Source organism: Branchiostoma lanceolatum, chromosome 2, assembly GCF_035083965.1.
Source record: "Branchiostoma lanceolatum isolate klBraLanc5 chromosome 2, klBraLanc5.hap2, whole genome shotgun sequence".
Classification (NCBI taxonomy): Eukaryota; Metazoa; Chordata; class Leptocardii; order Amphioxiformes; family Branchiostomatidae; genus Branchiostoma; species Branchiostoma lanceolatum.
In genome coordinates this window covers 36,718,772-36,742,868 of record NC_089723.1, presented here as the reverse complement: position 1 = coordinate 36,742,868, position 24,097 = coordinate 36,718,772, and the positions used below count along the sequence as shown (strand labels likewise).

The 24,097-nt window shown below is 40.0% G+C and overlaps 2 protein-coding genes across 2 annotated transcripts in view; one reads left to right on the top strand and one right to left on the bottom strand.

The window, feature by feature from the left end:
* Window positions 1–146: 146 nt before the first annotated feature.
* LOC136428917 (coiled-coil domain-containing protein 25-like) overlaps window positions 147–24,097 on the top strand; it is a 107,830-nt gene continuing 83,879 nt past the window's right edge. The window contains exon 1 of the mRNA XM_066418751.1: window positions 147–151. The gene's annotated coding sequence lies outside the window, so the exon portion shown is untranslated. The remainder of the gene's footprint in view (window positions 152–24,097) is intronic.
* The window catches only part of LOC136427027 (myosin-11-like), a 38,424-nt gene continuing 18,055 nt past the window's right edge, over window positions 3,729–24,097 (bottom strand). Inside the window, exons 19-39 of the mRNA XM_066415745.1 lie at window positions 23,246–23,409; window positions 22,721–22,887; window positions 21,855–22,078; window positions 21,335–21,502; window positions 20,489–20,635; window positions 19,858–19,992; window positions 19,168–19,233; window positions 18,531–18,617; window positions 16,978–17,088; window positions 10,664–10,793; window positions 10,224–10,389; window positions 9,825–9,906; window positions 9,426–9,554; window positions 8,982–9,080; window positions 8,382–8,482; window positions 7,895–7,969; window positions 7,283–7,429; window positions 6,663–6,767; window positions 6,015–6,117; window positions 5,487–5,620; window positions 3,729–4,954 (exon numbers count right to left, since the gene is read on the bottom strand). Coding sequence (XP_066271842.1) covers window positions 4,810–4,954; window positions 5,487–5,620; window positions 6,015–6,117; window positions 6,663–6,767; window positions 7,283–7,429; window positions 7,895–7,969; window positions 8,382–8,482; window positions 8,982–9,080; window positions 9,426–9,554; window positions 9,825–9,906; window positions 10,224–10,389; window positions 10,664–10,793; window positions 16,978–17,088; window positions 18,531–18,617; window positions 19,168–19,233; window positions 19,858–19,992; window positions 20,489–20,635; window positions 21,335–21,502; window positions 21,855–22,078; window positions 22,721–22,887; window positions 23,246–23,409 — 2,685 coding nt within the window. The 3' untranslated portion in view covers window positions 3,729–4,809. The remainder of the gene's footprint in view (window positions 4,955–5,486; window positions 5,621–6,014; window positions 6,118–6,662; window positions 6,768–7,282; window positions 7,430–7,894; window positions 7,970–8,381; window positions 8,483–8,981; window positions 9,081–9,425; window positions 9,555–9,824; window positions 9,907–10,223; window positions 10,390–10,663; window positions 10,794–16,977; window positions 17,089–18,530; window positions 18,618–19,167; window positions 19,234–19,857; window positions 19,993–20,488; window positions 20,636–21,334; window positions 21,503–21,854; window positions 22,079–22,720; window positions 22,888–23,245; window positions 23,410–24,097) is intronic.

The window sequence follows — 24,097 nt, the reverse complement described above, 5'->3', positions numbered from 1 at the left end:
AATAAGCAGATCCATTTATCTGCTTGGAAACACCTTTGTCTGTTTTGACATCCTAATAGCCACCGGGGATTGCACGTTGTTACAAAACAACTAGTGCTCTTATTACATGTGCACTAGTAACCCCCATATTTCAACTTCAAGTCAACTTTGTTTCAATTGCAACATCACAACACTCGTGGAGCACTAGGCAGCGATTGCTGGTATCATGTACAATTACAACACGTTACAAAACAGATCATAAGATGGGGTTTTACATTACAGAACACTTCACTCATAGCCGATTCCAATACCGAATCTTAATACGGAATTTATTTATTTATTTATTTCGATTTACCGCATTTTGTGGAAGGAATAGAAGTTATATGAAATAATCTTAAACCACTATCTCTAGCTCTCTCGACAACAATACAATAAACACAATGCTGGAGGCTAGTGACATCCACCGTACGATACATTTACGACAACAATTTCAGAGCATTCTTGGGACTTTCGTGGATGTATATCACTGTATGGTAAAAATCTGATTATAAGACAGAGTCAACCGAAAATTTGGGTAAGTCCCAATTTCTTTACAGTGTTTGATGAAAAGTTTAACCTTAGTTGATAATAAATTCTACCAAGACAGATGAACTTTCATGCTAAGACAGATTTGTGACGGACAAAAGTTGAACTGGGCCCTTGTCCACGGTAGGCTATGCCACACAGCCACCCTGAACATCCTACGACAATCTCTCGTACGATCATGAGTCGAAATGTTTTAAACCAGGCTGTGACACTCTGAAGCAACCTCCGACAAGGATATAACTATATGCAGTCTTTTCTATAGCAAGACATCTGAACCTTACAGGACACGTGCACGACTATCCCAACAATGTCCTCAGTTTTCCATCTTACGACGATCGCAAGACGCAAGATGGCAGATAGAAAGAAATTAGAACTCTCACCTTGAAACAACAGAAGGGCAATAAAAATCCAGATGCCGAATCTTGCCCCCACCATCTTGTTCGGCCAACCTTTGTTACGCCTGTGTGTGGCAGGCGGTACAGGGGCACACATGGCGCCGATATAACATCTCATATCAGCAACCTTTAGAACTTACGCACATAAAGATCAAATATAAACACCAACTCTGCTTCAAGTGTTTTAAAGATTTTCGTCGAAATGTATATAAGAGCGTACTCAAGAGATGATATAGGTGGTTGATGCACAGAGATGTGTGGGTAATGAATCTTGATACATTCCTGTCAAACAGAACTATTCTAAGGTATCTTTGTTTAGGTTGTGCACGTGAGAAACTGGTTGAGGGTCCAAAGTTACAGCGGAATGTCACAACATCAGCAGTTACGAAAATACGTACCTTAAGTAATGAACTAACGAGTATGTACACTGCAATGTTCTAGTATCAAGAATCAACTCCAAGAAACCATTGCTAGAACACTTTGTGTACGAAATAGAGGATTAAAAAGTTATGTTACATAATGGTTAACACATGTTATTTGAGGTGAGTGTAATGAGTAACTATAGTGTTAGTTTATGAGTTGGGTGGAGTATATGTACACATTTACTTAAGGACCGCCACAAAATCTAACTGTGGACGTTTCCAGATCGGTGTATAAAATAACTTCTGCGGTGCATTAAAGGTATACAACATGACAAAAAACTGATAGATGTTCTTTTGATAGAACTCACAAAATGCAGAAAAGTTTTTTTTTCGTTTTCCACAGTCTCCAAAGAAGTCAAATCTAACTAATTAACTTTTGGAGGTAGCATTTGAATTAGAGTAGTAATATGTTGTATTGTTCTTAATTCGCTGTATTGTTACTTGCAATACTGCCTTAGGTAGGGCATTAAACGTCTTATTTGAGTTGACCTGGCGAAAATAAACATGTTTATCACATTTGTGGCTTGTGCATTGGCAACGGGTATCATAAAAGATAAACACTCATCAACTTTAGTTGATTGTCGATAAATTTTATCCCAAACCAGCAAACAACAATTTGAACTAACGTTGCCCAAACAACTCCCCACTTTTCTCAACCAATCAGAACGAAAGATGTTCTGAACTTTGCGCCACCACAATGAGAGGTTATCTTGGGTCCTAAAAGTGGAGCGCATCACGAAGTGGTACAACTAATGGCGTCCTTCACCCATTCATTCTACAGACAAGAGACAACAATGATTACTCTTTTTTGTGTCTCGAAAAACAAATTCCGATTTTTCACATCTCTAGTATATTAACTACGGAGCAGGCAAACCGTTAAAATGCAATACAGAAAAGAGTACTAAATGTTGCGAAAACAGGAGTAAAGCAGAAAAAAATGGGCCGGATCATTATATCTGCTTGGAGATAAGAGCTTGTTCCCCTTTGGTCTATCGACAAGATAACGCCGCAGAATTTACAGTGTGTAAGCTTCTGTGTATTTTTTTATGCAAACAGCTCTATCGTCCATTCCTTCTCAGCTGGAATAAATGAGGAATAGCAACAGTATAGCTACCGTAGTTGAGTGTCTAGAAGTGGCCTCTGCACGTAGCAAACTCGATAGAAGAAAGGTATTTGTGCCGAGATAAGAACTAAAAGATATATCCACCAGGTTTAAAACTTGTCAGTTTTCCCATACCAAGTCGTAATTTTAAACTTAACTTTGCCTGAATTCCGTGAAGTTCGTACAAAAAATGTTTTAAAACAAAAACATCATACAAATTTAAGGAGCACAACGCCAGTAAATATGATGGAACTGTTTATTCCACAGTTCTGCATTGCACCGATGGAAGATCAGGACGGATAGGGTGCAGTAAAACTACATATTATCTATTTTTTGTACATTCATGTTTCTTTCCAGCCCAGGAAAACAACTTAAAACCCTTGCATTGTAACAGAACATAAAACTTTAATGATAAAAAATTGCGAGTAAAAAAGCTGGTGCAAATTGGTAGATACAGTGACTGGTATAAAAATATTTTTCTCACGATACGAAAACACTCATAACACAAAGATCCACCATTATACTTATATACTGTGTTGGAATCATACAGATCTGTATGCATGTCATTATACCCCAGTGTAGGCCTCAAACAACACTTATAAATCTAACTGTAACAAATGAGAAGACGTTAGGAATTGACAAGATGATTTCACACCTTGCCTATCTTAATCGCTACATAATAGATGTATCATATCGTCATATTCTATACCATAGCTAAGCTTTTTTTTCATAACATTTAGGGTAAAAAAATAACACTTGAGAAGTTAAGAAACCTAGTAAGATCAAAATATTACTTAACAGAATTCACCAAACTCCCCATCTAAGCAATATCCTGTGTTGCAACTTAGTAACCCCAGTCTTAACACTCTGTGGAAAATTTTTTTCACATTTCCTGCAACTTTAAGGGGGGGGGGGGCTTGGAAATCTTCGGTATAGTTCTTTCAGTCACCTGGTCACAATCCTTACTGTATACTTCACACTTTAAAAAAACATTATAATTCTATAAGATTATTATGGATGTGCAGGGCTATCTTATACATTATTTTGACTTAGGAATGTGTGTGTTGACAGCCACTCGAGGGAGTTAGGAATGTAGATACCTAATAGTATGCAATTGGCTAAAATGATAAAACATGTAAAACACACCAATATGTTACCTAAGATTTTAGCAAAATATAAAATGAACTGTGTGATCCATCACTTTTGATAATGAATATTCATAACACTGAATGTAGTAATCTTCTCAGGCTTTTGCTAAAGCAGTTGCATTTAATTTATAATTCTCAACAATACAAATGAATGAAACATTAATGAATCAAGTTAAATCTTTTAACTTGGCGTTAAATTAAGAGGTAGTGAAGCTTGAAGTAAAATAGCAAAATAATATGGCTTAAATATATCTATCAATTGAAAGCACATTCTGACTGGCTGGATTGAAATACAGCTCACAAATCATTACAAACACATTAAATATTACAGTGGTTAGTTCTGATGAGCGACATTTCCTTTTTTCATTTTAAAACTGGCAAAGATTGGACATGGATGTCAAACATAGAATCAAATCAGTGTGACCTAACTGGTTAGCCTGAGTGCTATCCAAGTTAGTTTACCGGGGATAACTGGCATGTCTGGCAAGAGGCAATGTGCAGTTAGCAGGTCCTGGAACAACATTTACCAAAAATGAAAACCAAACATATAAGCAGCATCTTTGAGTATACCTTTAACCTGAAACTTTCGGCAATGATAATTGTCAGGTAATGCTGATATTTGCAATAACACTGGTGAGGACTGATTTCAGCTGGGCAAAGAACAAACCAGCCACCAGTCAGACATAGGTAGGATTGCCAAACGCAAGGAGAACTTGTTGGGCCATGCCTCCAGAGCTGTTTCTTTCCAAGAAGACGTTAAAACTGTTCACCACAAAACAAGATCCAACCTTGATGTCCCAGAAGAAGGTGGGATGACACAAGCCTCTACCAGGCTCAGCCCTATCGTTGGGAAAATAGTGAAAATCAGCCGAGGTACTCCGCTATACATTTATTTATTTATTTATTTGAAAATGTAACAAGACACTACACAGTCTCTCAGGCAGCATGGCTGAGAGACTGTGTAGTGTCATGGTAGGTCCGCTATACAGTAAGGTTCCATTTCGATCAAAATGGAGCTTCACTGTATAGTGGCCCTACCCTGTATAGCGGAGTACCTCGGCTGATTTCTACTATTTTCCCAACGATAGGACGGAGCCTGGTAGAGGCTAGGATGACACAGTCTTCAACACATTCAGAGGGCTGGGTAGCCTAGACAAGATCCAACGAAGACGGATTTATCAAAAGTTTCCAGATGATGGCGACATGTAGTCTTTGGACGGTGGAGTTTGAAAGTTTCTGGACTCGGCCATCTTCAAGGACTTTTCTATTCTGGAGTTGATCTCCTGGACAAAGTTGTCGGGATTCATGTATCTTTGGTGGTATCTGCAAAATAAGGTATTGTATTATGTATATAAATCAATTTATAGTGAAATGTATCATTCATTCAGTTAATGTTTAGTATTCCTTTTATGTATCCTGATTTGTAGTGATTTTGTAAGGGCACCCTTGGAAATGAGTTATTTAGCTAACGAAAGAGACGACCCTAAAGATTCATAAACAAATGAAATAAATTATCTCCATTGGCACAGCAACTTCTAGCAACACACACACATACACACACACACACACACACACACACACACACACACACACACACACACACACACACACATGATTATTACTTACGCACATGCTAGCCCTTCCCCTTTAACATGCTTGAGGACCCCCATTTTACATCCCTTCCGAGAAAGACGGTGCAGCCCCAACTGAGATGTCCTTCCCAAGACTGAACTGGGGTAACTAGGGTTACCAACCAATTGGAATCATAAGCTTAACTGGGAGGCTGCTACCAGTTGAGCTACAGGGACATCCCTAATTCTTAAAATACTATATAACTAATGTAGCCCACACTGACCTGTCGCTGTTCCTCTGCATGATGAGGATCCTGTTCCTCAGTCTGTGCACCTCGTCCTCCAACTCCCTGATGCGGACGTGCTGCCCCGTGCTGAGCGCCGTCAGTCTCCCGATCTCACGGTATAGCTCGTTTATCTGGGGACAAAAAGCATATGTTCAGTGTTACAGCAATAGATAAAGAGTCTATATCAGTCTTTTTCTGTATATAAATGTCTTTCCAGAGACTCTGATGGCAAAACAATATACAAACAAAAATAAAAACAGCAATTCCGATGTCCAAATCCAGCATTCAAATTTTTGACAGCAGTGCTTTAAATTCTAAATCATTCTGTGGAAGCCTGTGTGATACAAGTAGAAGCCAGTGAGACATTGTTAAGTACAACCCGGTCTGGTATACCAGTGTATCAAATGCTATCATGACCCAAATTTCATATAATAAGCAACTAACTCATCCCTGCCTTGAATGGAATGAGAATTGCTGGAGTAACATATTGTTGATTTACTGTCAAAGTAAAGTGGAGTGACTTACCAAGTTTTTGTCGGGAGAGTTCTTGCCAGGTGACTTCCTGAGGGTGGTCTGCATGTCCAGCTGCCTCTGTTTGATCTCCATCAACATCTGCCGCATCTCAACACTGACAGGGAAGGAAATCTTGTTAATGTTGATAAAGGTTAGACACCCGGGTAGAACTTTACATAATACAAATAAATCAAGCAATTGGATAAGGTTCTCTAAAGAGTGAAATGTTTCAGATACGTAGCACACTCGCTCACAGTCACTGATGAAAGACAGTGGATACTATCTGAAACGTCTGACTGTTTAGAAAATTTATTGAATTGCTTGATAAATCCACCCTTACATCATTCCACGAACGAGGTCTTAAGTTTACAACAAATTGAGATCGTTTCAGGACGGTTCATGTCACAGTAAATGACAGACAAGGGAAATTTCCAATTTAAACATAATATTCTAAAACAGGTTTCGTGATTTTATTTATTAGTAAAAATGTATTTTATTTCTTTGAATCTCTAGCTTCCATTACATACAACAGTACTGATGCAATTGACGGACATGACGCTAATTCTGCAATAATTTGTTTTCCAAATTTACCAATTATCTGTTAAAACTACTGATTAAGTACCCCAATGATTACAGTACAAAAGGCCAACATGCCCCCACCTTGTTGTTCCATCCAGCGCCCTTCTGTGCTCGTCTATCTCCTCCTCCTCCTTCTTAGCCAGCATGGTCCTGAGGCGGGAGATTTCTCCCTCAAGCTCCTGGTTCCTATTATAGTGAATGAATTCAGAAAAATGCTGTTTAGAACACACAGTCAGACTGCACAGAAGCTAAAATTCTAAAACAAGAGCAGACGATTCTTCTCATAGAGATGTATTTACAAGAAATACATGTAGCATCTTTGAATTTGACATACATGTAGTCAGGTAAACAATTTATATAGCACACATTGTAAACCATCCACAATCAGCCGACAAACACACTGAATATTGTGCATGCCAATTGTGATGTGTGTTGACCATGGCCTTCCAAGCTTCTCCATACCATAGTTGGGAGTCAGTCATGAGAAAGGTCATCTGTGTTGATAGGTGATAGTTTCCTGCTAGTCTTAAGTTGACTATAAATTTTGAAAAACCAAAGTCGACAAAGTCATATTCTGCTGGCATGCAACCAGAGGAGTAAACTGGAGCTAGAATAGGATGGATTCTAGGCTACTCCCAACCCAGTGCCAACCTTGGGTGAAAGAGTTGTGGGAAGGTCCTGAATGTATGACTCATACTCACTTTGCCATGAACAGGTCCTGTAGACCATTGTTGGAGCTCTCCTGGGCCTCCCTCAGCCGGGAGTTCAGCAGGTCCAGTTTACTCTCCATGGAGGCCACCTCCTCCTTGAACCGGTTGTTGTCCACTGTCTTCTCTGCAAGCTGCTCCCTACAAGTCAAAGGAGACCAAAGCAACTTCAGAAAGTTAAAAGTGGAGATATTCTGGATATTCAAAATCCGAATTCAAACGTGCTGAAATCACTTTGGGCTCCTTTAAAGGATTTTATCTTTAAATAATTCTTGCCAAAACTTAATATAACCTTGTGTGAAAATACCTCATTCATTAAAATGGATGCTGATGATGTAGGAATGCAAATTTTGCAAAAAAGCTATAAATTCTATCATTTGACAGTGGTCTATGCCAATACATTGTACTACATTTCAGGTCATTTAGTCAGTGATATCAATACACAGGAGCCAAAATACGTTTTGGGGCTGAAAATAGCCATTAGATGGAAAAATAAATCATCCTAAAGTGGTGTGAACCTAAAAATGTTGATGAAGTCCCGTGCACATATGTTTCAGGCATCCCAATATCTCCCTTTGCTATGTGATAAGTATAATAAAAGCTCACCTGACCATCTCCAGCTCCACAGACAGGGAGTGAGCGTCCTTCTGTAACTTGTCTCTCTCCTTTTCTAGACTTTCACTGGAGGATTAAACAACCATCAGTCAGTACTGTCCTAATTATTATTTTGTGTATCTTAAATACAAAATCATGTGTAACTAATCATGAAATTTTCACTATCCTGTAAATAGAGTATGCATACGTGTACATGTTCTATAACCTAGAATCTACAAGCAGATGTAAGGACCTTGCTTATTATCTGTGTTTTATGCCTGCTTTATTAACACTTAGCATTCTTTTCTAGTATTATAGTATTTTCTAACAGATGAAAATACAAAATCACACAATTGCAAGAAAAGAGTGCTAAATGTTTCAAAAACAGGCATACAACACAGGCACTGAGCTGGATCCTTACATCTGCTTAGAGCTTAATACAACCATCATGATGATTCTCTTAATTGCAATAATTTAACCCAAGAAAAAGGAAACGTACACTTGATACTGCAGGGTGATTGAGGACTTCTCTGTTTTCTGCAGTCTCTGCATCTGTTTCTTCTGGTCAGAAATCTGCAGTCTGGCAACCTTCAGTTCCTCCTGAACACAAATAATGTCAACATGTCATCCTGAATGAACTGTCTTTCATTCAAATATTGTAAACTAGCATATGAAACATATATAACTGCTGATACAGAGGCAAAAAAACAGACAGACCAAAAACAATACCCTGTGAACAAGTAGGATCTTTGATATGTTGATGAAGGTTAGACATCCCGGGGTAATAAGATACATATTAGACATAATAAGCAGACATAAGACTAGGCTCTTTCATTGACCACATGACCTGGTTGATTAATAACTACTTAAGGTAATGCTGACCTTTGCTTCCTGTCACTCTGCGGTGAACATGACTAGTAATAGAATGATGGAAAATACATAATGGAGAAACAGAGACAGACAAACAGACACAAAAAAACAATACCTCCCATGTCATGGAGCTAATAGATGCGGCTAGAGACACTTTAGAGATGGCCCTTTGCTGAGATTATCATGATAATGGTTGTACTTCTATACAGCATAGTGTTTGAAGCCTGACCTCCAGGTTGCTGCAGTAAAGCCCCTTCTCAGTCTTCTGTTCTCGAACCTCATGCTGAAGCTCCTCGTTCCTTTGTTCACTTAACCTTCGAGCAGAAACCTACAAGCGTAAACAGAACAGAACATTAGTTGCTACAAGAAGGATTCAGAACATTTTGATTCACCAAGAAATGGACTTCTCGATGAAAAAAAACCAACAGCCTCTTAACCTGGCATACCAGTCTGCGATCCGTCCTTCTTGCTGCTTTAGCGCTGGCCAGCTACCAACCAACTCGATACTCCCACCCTTTTGTCTCTTGACAGTAGGCGGCAATGTGATTGGCTGTTGGCTGCTGGCCAGATATAATGCAGCAAGAATTTAAGCTGTATGCTATCGTCAGCGTATTACATAATGTATACATCTGGGGGGCTTATATAGCATATCAAGACTGTTGTCTAACTTTACCTCCTCCTGCAGTTGAGACTTGAGTGCAGTGTTGATCTGTTCCTGTGCCTTCAGGTCCTGTCTCAACTTCTCCCGAGCCTGGTTGGCCTTCTCCAGGCCGTCTTCTATGGCTTTGATGCTGGACTGGGTCTGGGGGGAAAGAAATATGTTTAAATAGATGTACATAGAACTTTGTGATAACTGTTTCAGAACGGAATTATCTTCTTGATGAGACATGTATTTGTCTAGCAATATTTGTTTCAATCTGCTATTCCATTTATTTCTAAAACAAGGTTGCCCAGTCAAAAGCATTTCAGGTTGGTTATATGTGCCTTAACAAAACTGGTACAAAATCATAATGAGCTGGGAGTACAAATAACTACAATAGGTTTTAGGTACAATATGTGGTTAGTACTTCACCTTTTCCTCTGTGCTCCTGGTGAAATGGTCCAGATGAAGCTCTTTCTCTCGGATGGTTGCCTCAAGTACACTAATCTTATTTCTACAAATTTAAAGAACGATAATATGTTAAGACCTGTAACACATCTATTATACACTCAGTCATATCTACAGTCAATGAGAGCAGTGTAAAAGAAAATGATGGGTTGTGCCTTTGTTAAACAGCTATCATTTGACATTGTTGCCATTAAGATGGTGGAAAATTACACCCTAAGACTCATTATATGTCAGTTGGGATACTTCTTCCATGTAACATCTACTAAGTAAATATAATAATTATTCCGCAATATATTATGTCGATTTGTGAAATACATTGTACTACATTGGAAGCCCAGGCATAAAAGGATGATCAAGACATACTTGGCATTCTGCAGATCTTCTTGTAGGTTCTTCTTGTCCCTCTCCAGCTGCTGTTTGGTTCTCATGAGTTCTGCCTGTATGTTCTCCACAGTAGAGCTGCTGTGCTGCTGCAGCATGGCCTCTCTCTCCTGGGACTCAGCCAGCGATCTGCCGGTATCTCGCACCTCTGTAACAGATAGGAATTGAATGGCAAGGTTGCCTACTAGTCTGCTTAGATGCAAACAGAGGAGCAACCTGGAGCTGCATGTAGAATAGGATGGATTGAAAGCTACTCCTAACCCAGCAGCAACCTTGGTTGGGGATTGGTTGGGAGCAAAGTCATGGGAAGATTATGAATGTGTGACACAGGGCTTTAGTTTTAAATCCTGGGTTTACATAGCTTAGCTGAATGTCTACGCTAGCCATTTGAAGCTAATGTTAAGCTTCAAATGAATACGTACCATTCTGCAATGACTTCTTTTCCTCCTTCAGTCTGTCTGCCTCCTTCTGTCCTTCCCTCAACTCCTTCTGCAGCCTTCTCTTTTCGTCCGTCAGCTCATTTAGCTGACCCTCCAGCTTGTTGCACTTGTCCTGAAAATTAAATCAATATTAACTTTTTTGTGTAATTAAAGTGTAAATATTAATAATGTTACAGTTGTTGTAGGCCCGGTACAACCTGAAAAGTAGGTCATTAGACTTGAGCTGTGTGTACTGGTAAATTTCAGTAAACTTAAATTTTACAAAGCTATAATGTAATATGATATAAGAGTTGGGATTAGAAAAGTCCATTGGACCGATTGCCACAGACAAGTAAAACAACTTACTGAAAGGGCATTAAGACAAGGGAATGTCCTCCTGTGACTTGCCCAATCCGGCAGGTGCAATTCTGTGGACACTCTGCACTTAGACAATTCAGAAATTGGACACCCCAAGTTAGCAATGTTGGGGCTAACCTACAGATCATTTTCCTATAACATAAGATTCTTTAGAATATCATATTTGATGCTAGTAAAAACCTTGGTCAAAAGTATTGATTGATTTCACTTTACAGACCCTCAATACCCTTATCTTGGTAAACAAACCAGCAGGTACATGGCATACATTTGTATGTAGCTTTGTTGACTTTTTTTTTTACAAAATTCTGGGGCCTAACATATTCTGTCCTATCCAGTCACTATGATAGTACCTTTGTTTACATTACCCAACTCTAGCAACACTTTATATTATATCCTTTAACTGTCCTAACTATTATTGAAAGGGATCAGGTGACAAGACTCTCTGTTGTCATTTGAACTTTGGAGGCCAACAAGTTACTTTCAAGTCACTGACTTGAGCCAGGATTCAGATACTGAAAAAAACAACTGAAGGAGATAGAATTTTTTTTTTAATGCAGGAATGCAATTTACCAAATTTAAGGGACCAATTTGACATGTTGATGACATTCTACTTTATTTGCTAATGGTATTTTGAGCTCTGGTTGCCTCTATTGAACAATATGTTACCATGAACGTTGTGTTTATACTACTTTGTTTCCCTTCACAAAACTGTATTTACCCACATGTATTATATGGCAATGCAGCAGCATGGCTAACAGCCATAGGAGCCTTATAAAGTTACAGCATTTGAACTTTCTGAATGGTTTCAAGTTTCAGGTATTTGGTGCAAAATCAACAACGTCATTGCGCAAACCCAGACGCTGTAGATCTTACAGTTTGAGCGCGACGGAAGGTTTTGCTTCAAATTTCAAGCAATCTTGTGAGGTGTCTGGTGAAATTTTTCCACAAAAATGGCTGACGGGACGTCAAGGCAACCAGGAGCAGGTGATCAAGGCCAACAGCCGTCACCTGATGCTGGAATGGAGGCACAAGAACTGCAGCCTGGACAGGAGGGGGAGGGGGGCATTCAGCCTTTTCAACATGGCGACCATCCCCGTGGACAAACAGGACAACTGGCACCGATGATTCCGGGACAAGGTTACCCAGTCCATCAGCAGGCTGCTCCCATACATGGACAGACAGGACAACTAGTGCCTCGGGTTCCAGGACAAGGCTACCAGGTCCATCAGTAGGCAGTTCCCATGATGTACCACCCCGGTCAGCAGGGTTACGGAGCTCCAACAGCCATGCATCCATATCAGGGCTTCCCTGTACCTGCCCAATTTCAACCAACCGGACAGGTACCCTACAATGTCCCACCCATAGGCCCAGCAGCTGCAAACACTGGTCCACCACCAGCAATGCAGATATCTGGATCTGTAGGCCAAGTAGGGGGTGTTTTCGGAGGAGCTACCATCAGGATCCAGAGCCAGGCTCTCGCAGAGGGAGTCGTCGTGGGTGCAGCAGCTGCTGCAGCTGCAATTGCAGCCGGCAGGGTTTGTTTGTTTGCTTGCTTGTTTTGCATAACCTGTGAGTGAGTAAACCACCTTTAAGCATAACAGTGACTGTCCAGTGTTATATACTAAGTACAATCTGCATAAGATTGGACTGAAAAGTATAAGCCCAAACTCTTTTGGCAAGTGAGGTGGGTTCTTTAAGTTTAACATGCTCAATGTGTGACTGTCCTAAAACATGGGATGTCCATTTATAATTATCGTCCTATCCGAGGGATGCCCATTACTAGAGATGCATGTACCTAAACCCATGTTCAGGTTCAGGTCTGGATTAGAATCCAGAGGTTTAGGTTCAAGTCTGGAACTAATAAGTCTGAACCTGAACCCATGGAATATTTCAATAATGTCATAACAGCATAACGTGCGCAAATTGGCTAGATTAAGTTGAAGACTCTTTAACAAAGACTACAGTTTATTCACTAGTAAGTTCTGACACAACAGTGAAAGTGATCCCTGTACTAAGTAATTGTAAGTATTGTAGTCTTAAAACCGATTCAGTTGAGTTTTGGCACAGTTTAGGGATGCATATCTAAACTCACATTTAGGTTCAGGTCGGGATTCGAATCACTTACTCAGAGTTTAGTTTTTTTTACCTGAACCTAAATGTTTTTATGAGTCCGGATTCGGTTCAGCGTTAAGGTACGCATCCCTACCCATAACTGAAGCTAAGTACACATTTGCGGTGAGGTGAAGAAAGCTGAGTGTGTAAAGTGCCGTTCCCAAGGGCACAATATTGATTGGGGCCTGCTAGGGATTCGAACCCAGAACCTTTAGATGCTAAACCCTAACCACAAGACCACCTTTCAGGTTGCTGAGTCTGCTGCAGGAGTGGCGGGAGCAGGACTGGCTGCAGGATTTATGACCCTGGCAGCTTTCTACATGAACAAGAGGCAACAAACAGACGAGGCCATTCACAGGGTGGTGGACCGAGAGCGACATGTCCGAGTGGAGAACATAGAAGAAGGGTCACTTCTCGTACAGGTCAAGTTTCTAACACTGGTAAGACACAGCAAAATACGAAACTTTTATCGTTTGTTTTCACTAATATTGTGGCATGGTCACGTATATGTGACTTTTCATTGTGATTAGACACAAGTCAGAAAATTCAAGGTAACCGTTGAAATCCAACAAGGCAAAATAAAACAGGCAGACATTCCACAATAATCATTATTCCATTGGGATTGAAGCAATAAATTGCTTACCTTTAATAAGAAAACAGCATTTGTAGGATACAGCAAACTTTCATCTATGGACAAATGATAGCCAGTTGGATGTTTAGAAATCAGCATATACCCCGGTAGTCACATGCTGCATATGTTACCTGTTTTGCATTATTATGTGAATCACTCAAGATCAACAACTTAAAAACCATCTTCACAGAAAGTAAACCATATGCCCATATTGAAGTGTTTGAACAGAACAATCATTGAGAGGAATATTTGTAGAAAAGCTGGGGTTGCCAAGCATTATACAATGTATCCGTGAATAGTTTCATCAGGTTGGTAAGTCACTGAAGAAAAAGACTCTTTTTACACAACCAAGGGATTTATTCAACCGACGTTTCGGTGACCCTCTGTCACCTTCTTCAAGTGTGAACCAGTCAGAATTGCCTTGAAGAAGGTGACAGAGGGTCACCGAAACGTCGGTTGAATAAATCCCTTGGTTGTGTAAAAAGAGTCTTTATCTTCATTATACAATGTAGCTACCCCAGCTCCCTCAGCTATAGTATAAGGACATTGTCAGTCCCTATAGTGTGGCAAATATGTAAAGTACATAATTATTCACCTTGATTCTATTTTTGTTTTCATCTATCACATTTTGGGATTATGTTATGCCACCACCAGTCACACTAGGGCACTCTCATTAGCATAATGGTACAAGGGGTGTTGCCTGGTAATGTATGGTGTAGATTTACACTTTCGAAATTCCCTGTCCCCAGGCTGGCTACTGGGTGATGCGCAGCTTAAACGAGAGGATCGACCGGGGGAGTGACCGCACCTGTCTGCAGCTGCTGCTGGAGGATGAGCTGCAGAGGATCGGCTGGACCGGACCCATCCAAGTGGGGATGGAGGGGTGGTGGTTTGCTGAGGAGGAGGGACAGGAGGAGGAGGCAGCAGGGGTGGAGGAGGAGAGATGGGAGTGGGCAGGGATGATGGAGAAACAGGTATGCTCAGAGGCTTTGATAAAATTGCATATTCTTTTACTACATATCTTATGAAGTACTATAAAAGGTGAAATATCTAAAGGTATTTAATTTTGCAGTAGGGAAAAAATGAAAAGTGTTCTTGGTTGAAACATGGGGCTAGACAGGCAGAAGACAGATAAAGCATTTTTGCGGTGGTTTTGCATGAACATAAAATCATGGCAAACCCTTATACAGTCAATTCCAAAATAGATTGTTAGAACAAAGGCAACAAACACCCCTGTGGTAATGTGAAATCTCCAAATCGACAAAACTGCATGATTTGTACAATTCATAACACTCTATTTACAGTCAGCACCCCCCAGCATAACAACAGAAGGAGACTCTGGCCTCCCTGAAGACGTGTCGTCTGTAGCAGCCATGTCCATCGCTTCAGCTGGAGAGGTGGAAGAGGGGCCACTCAAGCGGTACAGAGCCGCGCTACAGAAACACAAGGACTCACCTACAGCACAACGTTACATCAAGGTCTTTAGGTCCTGGGAGAACGGAGCAGAAATCCTGACCAACAGTGGGTACACAGACCTGGGGGGAGTAAAGGCCTTGGTACTGGGCTTTATGCAGCATGACATGGTATCAACGAGTTTCACAAGTAAAGTACTGTATGACCAGTCATGGTTGAATCTGAGTAAAGCTCAACTGAAACAGTTAGTGACCTCCCAGCTACAAGTCGACCCCACGGACAGCACCTGTCTGCTGCTGACGGCCCTACAGCTGCCATATGGAGACAGCCGGGTGCAGACCCTGCAGCAGGTGGTTGCTGCCATCCTACAGCACGGACCGGGAGACTGGCTGTACCAACACCTGCACCACATCTACTGCTACCTGGGGTGGGCCATACGGATGGCAAGCCCTCAGCCAAAGCCAACAATGATGTCAAAACTTGCCCAGGGGAGTGACCTACCAACAACAAATCTGCCTGCTCTATCCAAAGCCCTGTCCGCCATGGCCAGTTCCCTTATGTACAAACAGGACCATTTGACCACTATGTACCTCACAGCCCTCCTGTCAAAGGAAGTATCTGAGACAGAAGCCATCAGACAGTGGGAGCACTTCCTCAGGCTGGCACCAGAGTGTGATGGCTATGTGCCTAATGCACACTACTGCCTGGCCACCCCGTACAGCCAGCAGAAGGACAGGCAGAAGGTGATTCACCACTTCACCAGGGGGGAGCAGAGGGAGACCAACAGGCTACCTTTGTTTAATGAGGTCCCCAGATTCATCAAAGACCCTGCTAGAAAGGCATATGAACATTTTCTATCTTATTGATAGAGGAAGTGACGTCGGTGTGGCACAATGGTTAGAGCGTTAGCCTCAGAATCACTAGAATCAATACTCAGCATGCTCCAATGCTGTACCACTTTGCTGATGGGAAATAACATTATTATCGTTCAGTGATTTATTGTTCGGTGGAACTTAAACACAATGATAAAGATTATTTCTTCAATCTATTAGCCACAAAGTTGAGAAAATATGTTGTTAACACTATGAGATATTAGACTAAGTATAAAATTTCTGTGTGTTGGTAGTTAATTAACATAGCACAGCTTTGTTCCCACACAAAAAAAATTGTGCACTGAATTTTCGACTGAGTGTACATGTACATGTGTTCCTCAGAATTCAATGTGGTGACAGAGTCTTGCTTATTTTTTGCTTAAAATGTACTGTTTTATCAATCACTTAAAATCATGCAGAGATCGAGATGACACTGGACATGTTGCTAGATAAAAGATGAAGATGTTCTTTAGAGCCTGTAGACTTATCAGTCGAGACATTTTCCGCAGTGTGATGCCGGCTTAAGATATGTTTGACAAGTCGTCCAGTGTAATATAACCAGTTGCTGCAGCACCACGAGCCTGCAAAGCTGGCCATGGTGTGTTAGGCCAAAGGGTGGTTATACAGGCTAATATACAGACAGACCTTTTAGAATCTTTTCTATTCTTACCTTCAGGCTTGTTGCTGTCAGATATTAGCATGAAAATTCACTTGGTACTCTATATGCCAACATAGCCCACTAAGGGTGGCCACTACAGGATATGTCTGACAGATCTTTAAGATTTTTGTCTGTCCTTACCTTCAGATTGAACGTGATCGAACATGATTTGGGATCGAAAAAGTCTGGGACTTTTGAGGCCTAATTTGACCACCGTGATGTATGCTTGACAGATCTTAGTTATAATCCTAACCTTGAGGCTTGTTGCTGACTGCCTCTCGTTCTCCTCCATCTGCTCAATGCGGCCCTTCGTAGCCTGCAGCTGATTCTCCAGCAGCAGCTGCTGTTTCTCCTTGTTGTGCAGCTGAACAAATAAAACAGCAAAGAAAAACTGATGATCACAGTCTCTCCTTATAGCTATTATATGAAATAGGTTTTAAGTGTGATTATTTGTCACTGACAAGATTCCATACAATATGTGATGTCTTTAAATTTCAAGGCTTGATTTCTGGGCAGACGAAATAAACATCCGAAAATAATTTCATAAGGTTCGTAGAACATAGGATATTGGACATTCTTTGTACACAACCAGGTAATCTCACCTGCTGACGTTTGAAATAAACATGCTTGAAGACTCTAGCTTGAATGTTTGTAGTTTACATACTGTTTAACAGTATTAGACAACAAAAGGAGGAAGTACAGCACAAAAACATTAAGCATGACGTGTACAAGAAGGCGATGCAAGCACAAAAGGGACTGAACAAAACCGGTGCTATGCACACCACCAAACCTTGGGTGAGAAGGCATTGCCTTCTTGTACACGATGCTTAATGTTAATGTGTCTAAGGGTAACTTCAAGGAAAGGAAAGGCAGTCACCTTGTACAAGTTTGACTCTATACTTAAGTTACATTGGCATGTCAGTGGTGAGAAAGTGTAATCACTACACAATAGATGTACCACAAGGTACACATAGTTCGTCATAACTTAGTTATAAGTTTGTCATACTGTGATTAGAAAAAGGTGAATAGTACAGGGCTATGGGAAGTGTGATGAAAAGGGTGCATGGGGTCAGGTTACTGGCACTTAGTGAGGGAAAAAGTGTACTTGTTTCAGCAACATGCAGAATGACAAGAAAAACTGTGGATCATTTCAAGTGAAGGACAGAGAGATAAAATAAAATTTTGAAAATACACTAAACATGGCTTACAGTAACTCATCATGATACTGTGATACTGCAAAATAATACTACTAAATGTGATATCACCATAATAATATATAGCTGAAATTAAGAAATAATGTTGAATCTAGCAAGCTTTTGTCATAGTACGCTGTGACAGCAGGTACTCATTATCTGCCAGTGATAAAACAAAGGTAGGTGATGCTACTGCAAGTGTGTCGACATTATGTCGTGCCTACACCCATCTCACCTTTCTCATTGTCCATGGAACCTGACACAACAATGTCAGCAAAGTATGGGGCAGATGGGGACAGGGTTAGGTATGTAGTCTTACCAATGGTAATGTACCCAAATGGTTTAATGAGCATTCCTTCGTTCGTTCATTCATTTGCTCTTTCATTACATTGCAGGAAGTGACCTTGATATAGACTCTTTTGATGGTCTAAACGTTGGGATTTATGTTTTTTATCACTGTTGGTATTTATTAGAACACATTATAAACTTAAGGTTCTACAGTAGTTGTTAGATTTGATATTTGTTGCTGACTTTCTTAAAAAAAGATTGTTTCATAACAGGCAATGCAGATAAAAATTTAAATAATTTGACTGATACAGTAACTATTGCATACCTCATCCTCAAGTCTGGAGATGGTTCTGTCTTTTTCTTCAGCCTTTCCTCTGAATTTCTCAACATCTCTCTTGACTGCTGAAAGCATCTAGGATGAACAATCGAACAGGTGTAATCAAATTGTAAGATGATCCTAGAAAACATTTTCTATAGTAAACCACATAACAAAGCCACATTACGTAAAGCACAAGTTTTACTATACATGTACATTGAATGAACATTCTTATAACCATTAGGCCACACCAATTTAATTTCTTGGTTAACGGATTTTTTTTCCAAAAAAAAAAAATTTTAGAAAAAAAAAAATTTTTAGAAAAAAAAAAAAATCATCATGAAAACAGAAGGCTGGCCCAGCCTTGTTTTCATGATTTTTTTTTCAAAACTTTTTTTTGGAAAGTAAAAATTCGTTAACCAAGAAATTAAATTGGTGTGGCATTACACTGTCTAGATCTAAGTAATGTGGACACATTACAGACATTTCCATAAAAAAATTGAGAAATACATTTTGCAGACAGCCATGAATTTTTTTTTTCATCATCATGTGAGATATATGATGGCAATGAACTGTAATCAGTTAACTATTATAATATCACACAATTGTTCTAGAAAAGAAACATACAAAAACTATGTAATCATACCTTCTCCTTCTCTGTCGCTCTATTTTCAGATTCTTCCAATTCTTCCTTCAAAAGTCTTGAAGATTCCTGAAAATGTTCATAAAGATTATGAGCAAAGGACAAAGTAGGTCGGAAACAGACCAGAAACACGGACACACCAACAGACAGACAGACAAACCACAAACAGAAACACATAGTATTACACACAATGAGACAGACATACCACAAACAATGCCTCTGTTGTACATGCAGGCAATTATCAAGGGCACCAAACCCCAAAACACCACCAGTGGTGAAAAGGTTTTTGTTCCAACATCATGAAAAATTCATAAACAGTGTTCCCTCATCCCACAGGCATTGTTTGATGCTACTGATCTTCATGACATAACAGATAGCATTTGACAGGTAAACGCGGTGCATATTGTGTGCCAGGACAGATTTAACAATAAACATTAATGTTAACAATACAGCAAACCATGATTTATCACCAAGTGCACACAATCATGGATGACCATATGAGAGAAAAATTGTTGTTCAATTGTATTTAGAGATTTTAGACGCTATTCATACACTATCATGTGAATCATTCTTCAATAATATTCATAGTTGAAAAAGTTCTTTGTTTGCAGATGTTGGACTTCAACCAAAATGGGGGGTGAAAAAGAATATTTTTCGACAAAAATTTGCTTTCTGAAATGCTTCCTGCGTTACCTCGAGCTCTGACTCCTTTAGTTCAATGGTGTTCAGCAGTTTGTAGTTGTCCTGCAGAAGTTTGGCGTTCTGTTCTTCAAAGTCCCCGGTCCTGGCTTCAGCGTCCATCTGATACTTCTGCTGAAGCTCGGCAAGCTGGAGCAAGGGGAGGAAATTGTGTACAAGGGTCAATATTGTGATGGGAGCCTGATCTACGACAGAAATCTTTCCTTGTGTATAGAAAACGCATGATACATGGCTATATAATTGTACATTCTTTACTGGCAATCAAGACACATCATTGTACCATTTATACTGTCTGGTAGGAATTATAACTTAGAAAAATGTCAGAAATAACTCCTGGGAGCATATATTGCATTCTCCAGCAGCAATAACATTATGACTGGTATGTATGACTGCCAACTTACAAATCTTGAAATGGTTGCAGTAGTTTTAATTTCATGGATTTTGCTGGGCCCTCTCCAGTGGGAATTCATGACACCATGGATATGTATTTTATATTATATTGTATTACTTCAGAACTACAGAATTGTTTCAACCACTGAGAAACTTCCTTTCCCCTCCTACCACAAAATTATGTCCTATGAACATAAATGAATTTACAGTAATGGAAAGAATTTATTTTCTGTACCTGTCCCATGAGCCTCTGACTGAGGTCCTGTTCAGACAGCAGGTCTCTCCTGTCCCTCTGCAGCTGGTCCTCCAGAGCCCTGTACTGGGCCAACAGGGCATCCATCTTTCTATCCCTGGCACCGATCTCCTCTAGCAAACCTGCTTTCTGTAGGGAACACAGGAGACAAACAGATGTATTTGTATCTGTATCTGTACAGTAGGTATAACCGCCCTTCAGCCTAACACACCAGCCTTTGTATCTGTATCTGAATAGCCAGTATAACCACTCTTTTGTGCAAAACATCAGCTTCTGTGTCTGGCACCGATCTCCTCAAGTAAACCTGTCTTCTATAGGGACAAGAGATAAATAGATGTAGTCAGTATTACAGTCATCTGTAGCTGATCCTCCAGGGCCCTGTACTGGGCCAACATGGCCTTCATTTTCCTGTCTTTGGAATGAAGTTCTGCTTTCTGTAAACAAACACAAGAATATACAGGTGTTGTCAGTATCACAATCATCTGTAGCTTAACTTTCTGTACAAAACGTCAAGAGTGTACATTTGTTAAATAAATCATATAAATGTTTGAAAATAAAACCTGAATGTGAACTTCTAATGAATATCCAAAACAAAACACTATTTTCCTTCAAAGCCTTAAAATAGAACATAATACCAGATCTGCAAAATTGAGCTACGTAATAGTACAGTGGACCACATGTACATGTACATCATAAGCGAGCGTAATGTTGTTTCACTCGTTATTCTTCTGAGCTGCTATAATCGTTTTTCAACTTCACAAATACAGAAACATACAAGTTCCTATAATGTTACAATGTTCATAATTACAATTTGATCATTCATCATACCTGAGAATCCATCTGTTCAAGATCAGACAGAAGCGAGTCCACCCTGGCCCTGAGCGACTCTGCTTCCTTGGCAGACACTTCCAACTTCTTCGCCATCTCAGTCCTTTCTTGGCAGGATTCCTGGTACTCATTGTCCAACTCCTTCAGCTGTGACTTAAGTCTTTCCAACTGGAAATTAAAACAGAAATCTACTACAATGGATTCTCTATTCTATAGACAAACATGTCTTGGACAATATTTATATTGGCAAATGTCAAATTGCATTTATAGATAATTCTAAAATAAAAACTTTAAGATCTAGGTGGCTTTGATTTAACTTTGAGATAGGCAAAGAATTTAGCATTTTCGGTGGTTTTAAGTCTGTGGTTCAAACAAGGTGGTAGGTAGGCAGAAGACAAATCAAGCAAAAGTTTTGCAGGGTTTTGGGTTTGTTGGGAAGAGATTACTGCGAACTCAAACTCATTTACAGTATTACATATTTCATGTTACAAAAATGACTACAAAAAGAAATTTTACAAACCTCTATCCTAACAGAGTCTGTTGCTTTGAGATCCTCCATGGTTTTCTTCCACTCGTTTTCCACCTTCTCCCTCCCGTCCTCAGCAGTTTTGATGAGCGCCTCTTGTGTCGTCAGCTTGGCCTTGAGTCTGCTGATCTCCGACTGCTGCTGGGACTTCTCATGGAGAACGTGGCTCTTCTCCTGCTCTTTGACGTTGGTCTGCGCTTCAGACTTCTCGAGATTTTCTGCAAGTTTGAGATATTGACAAATTTGGAAGGATTCTAACCTATCTTATAACTTTGCATTTTTATACACACATATATATATATATAGATGATTCTAAACTAAAATTTCACCAGTTTTCTTGAAATTGTTCATTGTATTCATACTGTCCTTGGTGCTGAACACCATCCACTTAGAGGTAAACATGCCTGTCCCTGGTGCTGAACGCCATCTACACACAAGAAAACACACCTGTCCCTGGTGCTGAACATTATACACACACACACAAGAAAACATGCCTGCCCTTGGTGCTGAACACCATTCACACACAGGAAAACACAAATGTCCTTGGTGCTGAACACCATACACACACAGGTGAACACACACTTTCTTGGTACTTAACACCATCCACACACAGGTGAACATACCTGTCCTTGGTGCTGAACGGTATTCTCACACCAACACCACAGTCCTTGGTGATGAAACTTTCACAAACAATTAAATAACCTGTCCTTGGTGCTGAACATAAACAACACACACCTATACCCATGTCCCTGAACAGCATTCACAAACAGTTTAACACACCTGTCCTTGGGGCTGAACAACATTAAATATACAACTATCATTCAAATGAACCATATGATATCACATGATTGTGTTTCTACCTCTAAGTTTGTTGATCTGAGAGTCGGCCTCGTGTAGCCTTGCCAGCAGTTTCCTGTTTTCCCCACTCTGCAGCCCGGCTGCCGTCCTGGAGTTGGTCAGCTCGTCTTCCAGGGTCTTCACCTTCTTGTGAGACTCTTCGTTCTCCTTCAGGAGTGTGGCAACTTTTCTGCAATGTTTAGAGGTAAAGCAGTCATCATCAAATTGAGGTAAAGCATGATGCTTTTTCAAGTAGCTATAATAGCAGTGCAATGTGACTTTTCAATAGAGGGGGGAGGTGTTTTTTGTGTGGTTTTAAGTTTGACATCAAAACAATTCTGTTCACCAAGCAAACAGCAAACATTTCAGGATTTACTGTTACAGTAGTTCATCTGTTATATCAAATTGCTAACTAATGTTAACACTAATTGACTAAAGAAACTGTATCTGTATAAGTATCTCTATCTGTATAGCCGGTATAATCACTCTTTGGCATAATTATAGACAGACTGAAGGTAATCCTAAAGATAAACTAATATCATGCTCACTCTGAGAATGTCTTCTGAAGTTCCTTCGTCTCGTTGAACACTTTGTTCTCAAACTCTTCTCTGAGTTCGTCCAGTTGCGCCTCTAGCTCATCCTTCTGGTACTGCAGCTCCTCTATCTGTGACCGCAGACTCTCCTCGATTTCTTCTCTCTCGGATTCTGTGGCCTGTGGAACCAAAAAAAGGAATGAATGGGTGAAGAAAGAGGGGTACTGATGTGATCCATGGAAAGACTACTGGAGAAGGAGATCAACAGAGGAGGGGTTGCAAAAGTGCTTCTCCAAGGGGAAAGCAGACAGATATAAGAGTCATTTGGCTTTTTCTAGCCTCACCAGAAGAGAAACTGCCATCTGTTATGAATCTGCATACTGCTAAACAATATAATGTAACTGAAAAAGTACCAATGAAGACACATGATCCATTATGACAGTGATTCCAAGATTTCTGTGTTAGGTTTAGATTTTTCAATTATTAGCCAAACACTGTTGACTGCAAAACAAAACTAAAGATAAATCAACATAACGCCAAAATTGTTACTATGTCATGTGTGAAAGAATCAGAAAAATTTGGCACCCCTACGAACATAATGTATCACACAGGAGGCAAGGATGTCACCACATATACACTATAAATCAACTCTTGGTGCATGGTGAGTGCAAAAGTCTGTCTGTGATTGTGATATGATCCCTTAAGCATAATATTTTTGGCATTCTCAATTTTTCTCATAGCTCAGAATAGAATGACAATACAATCATGTCTACACTATCCACCGGGTGCAAACATTAATATTGTTGTCTGAAACCTTGAACATTTTGCTGTTACATTTTGAGGAAGCCCTTAGTGTCCTGTAACATG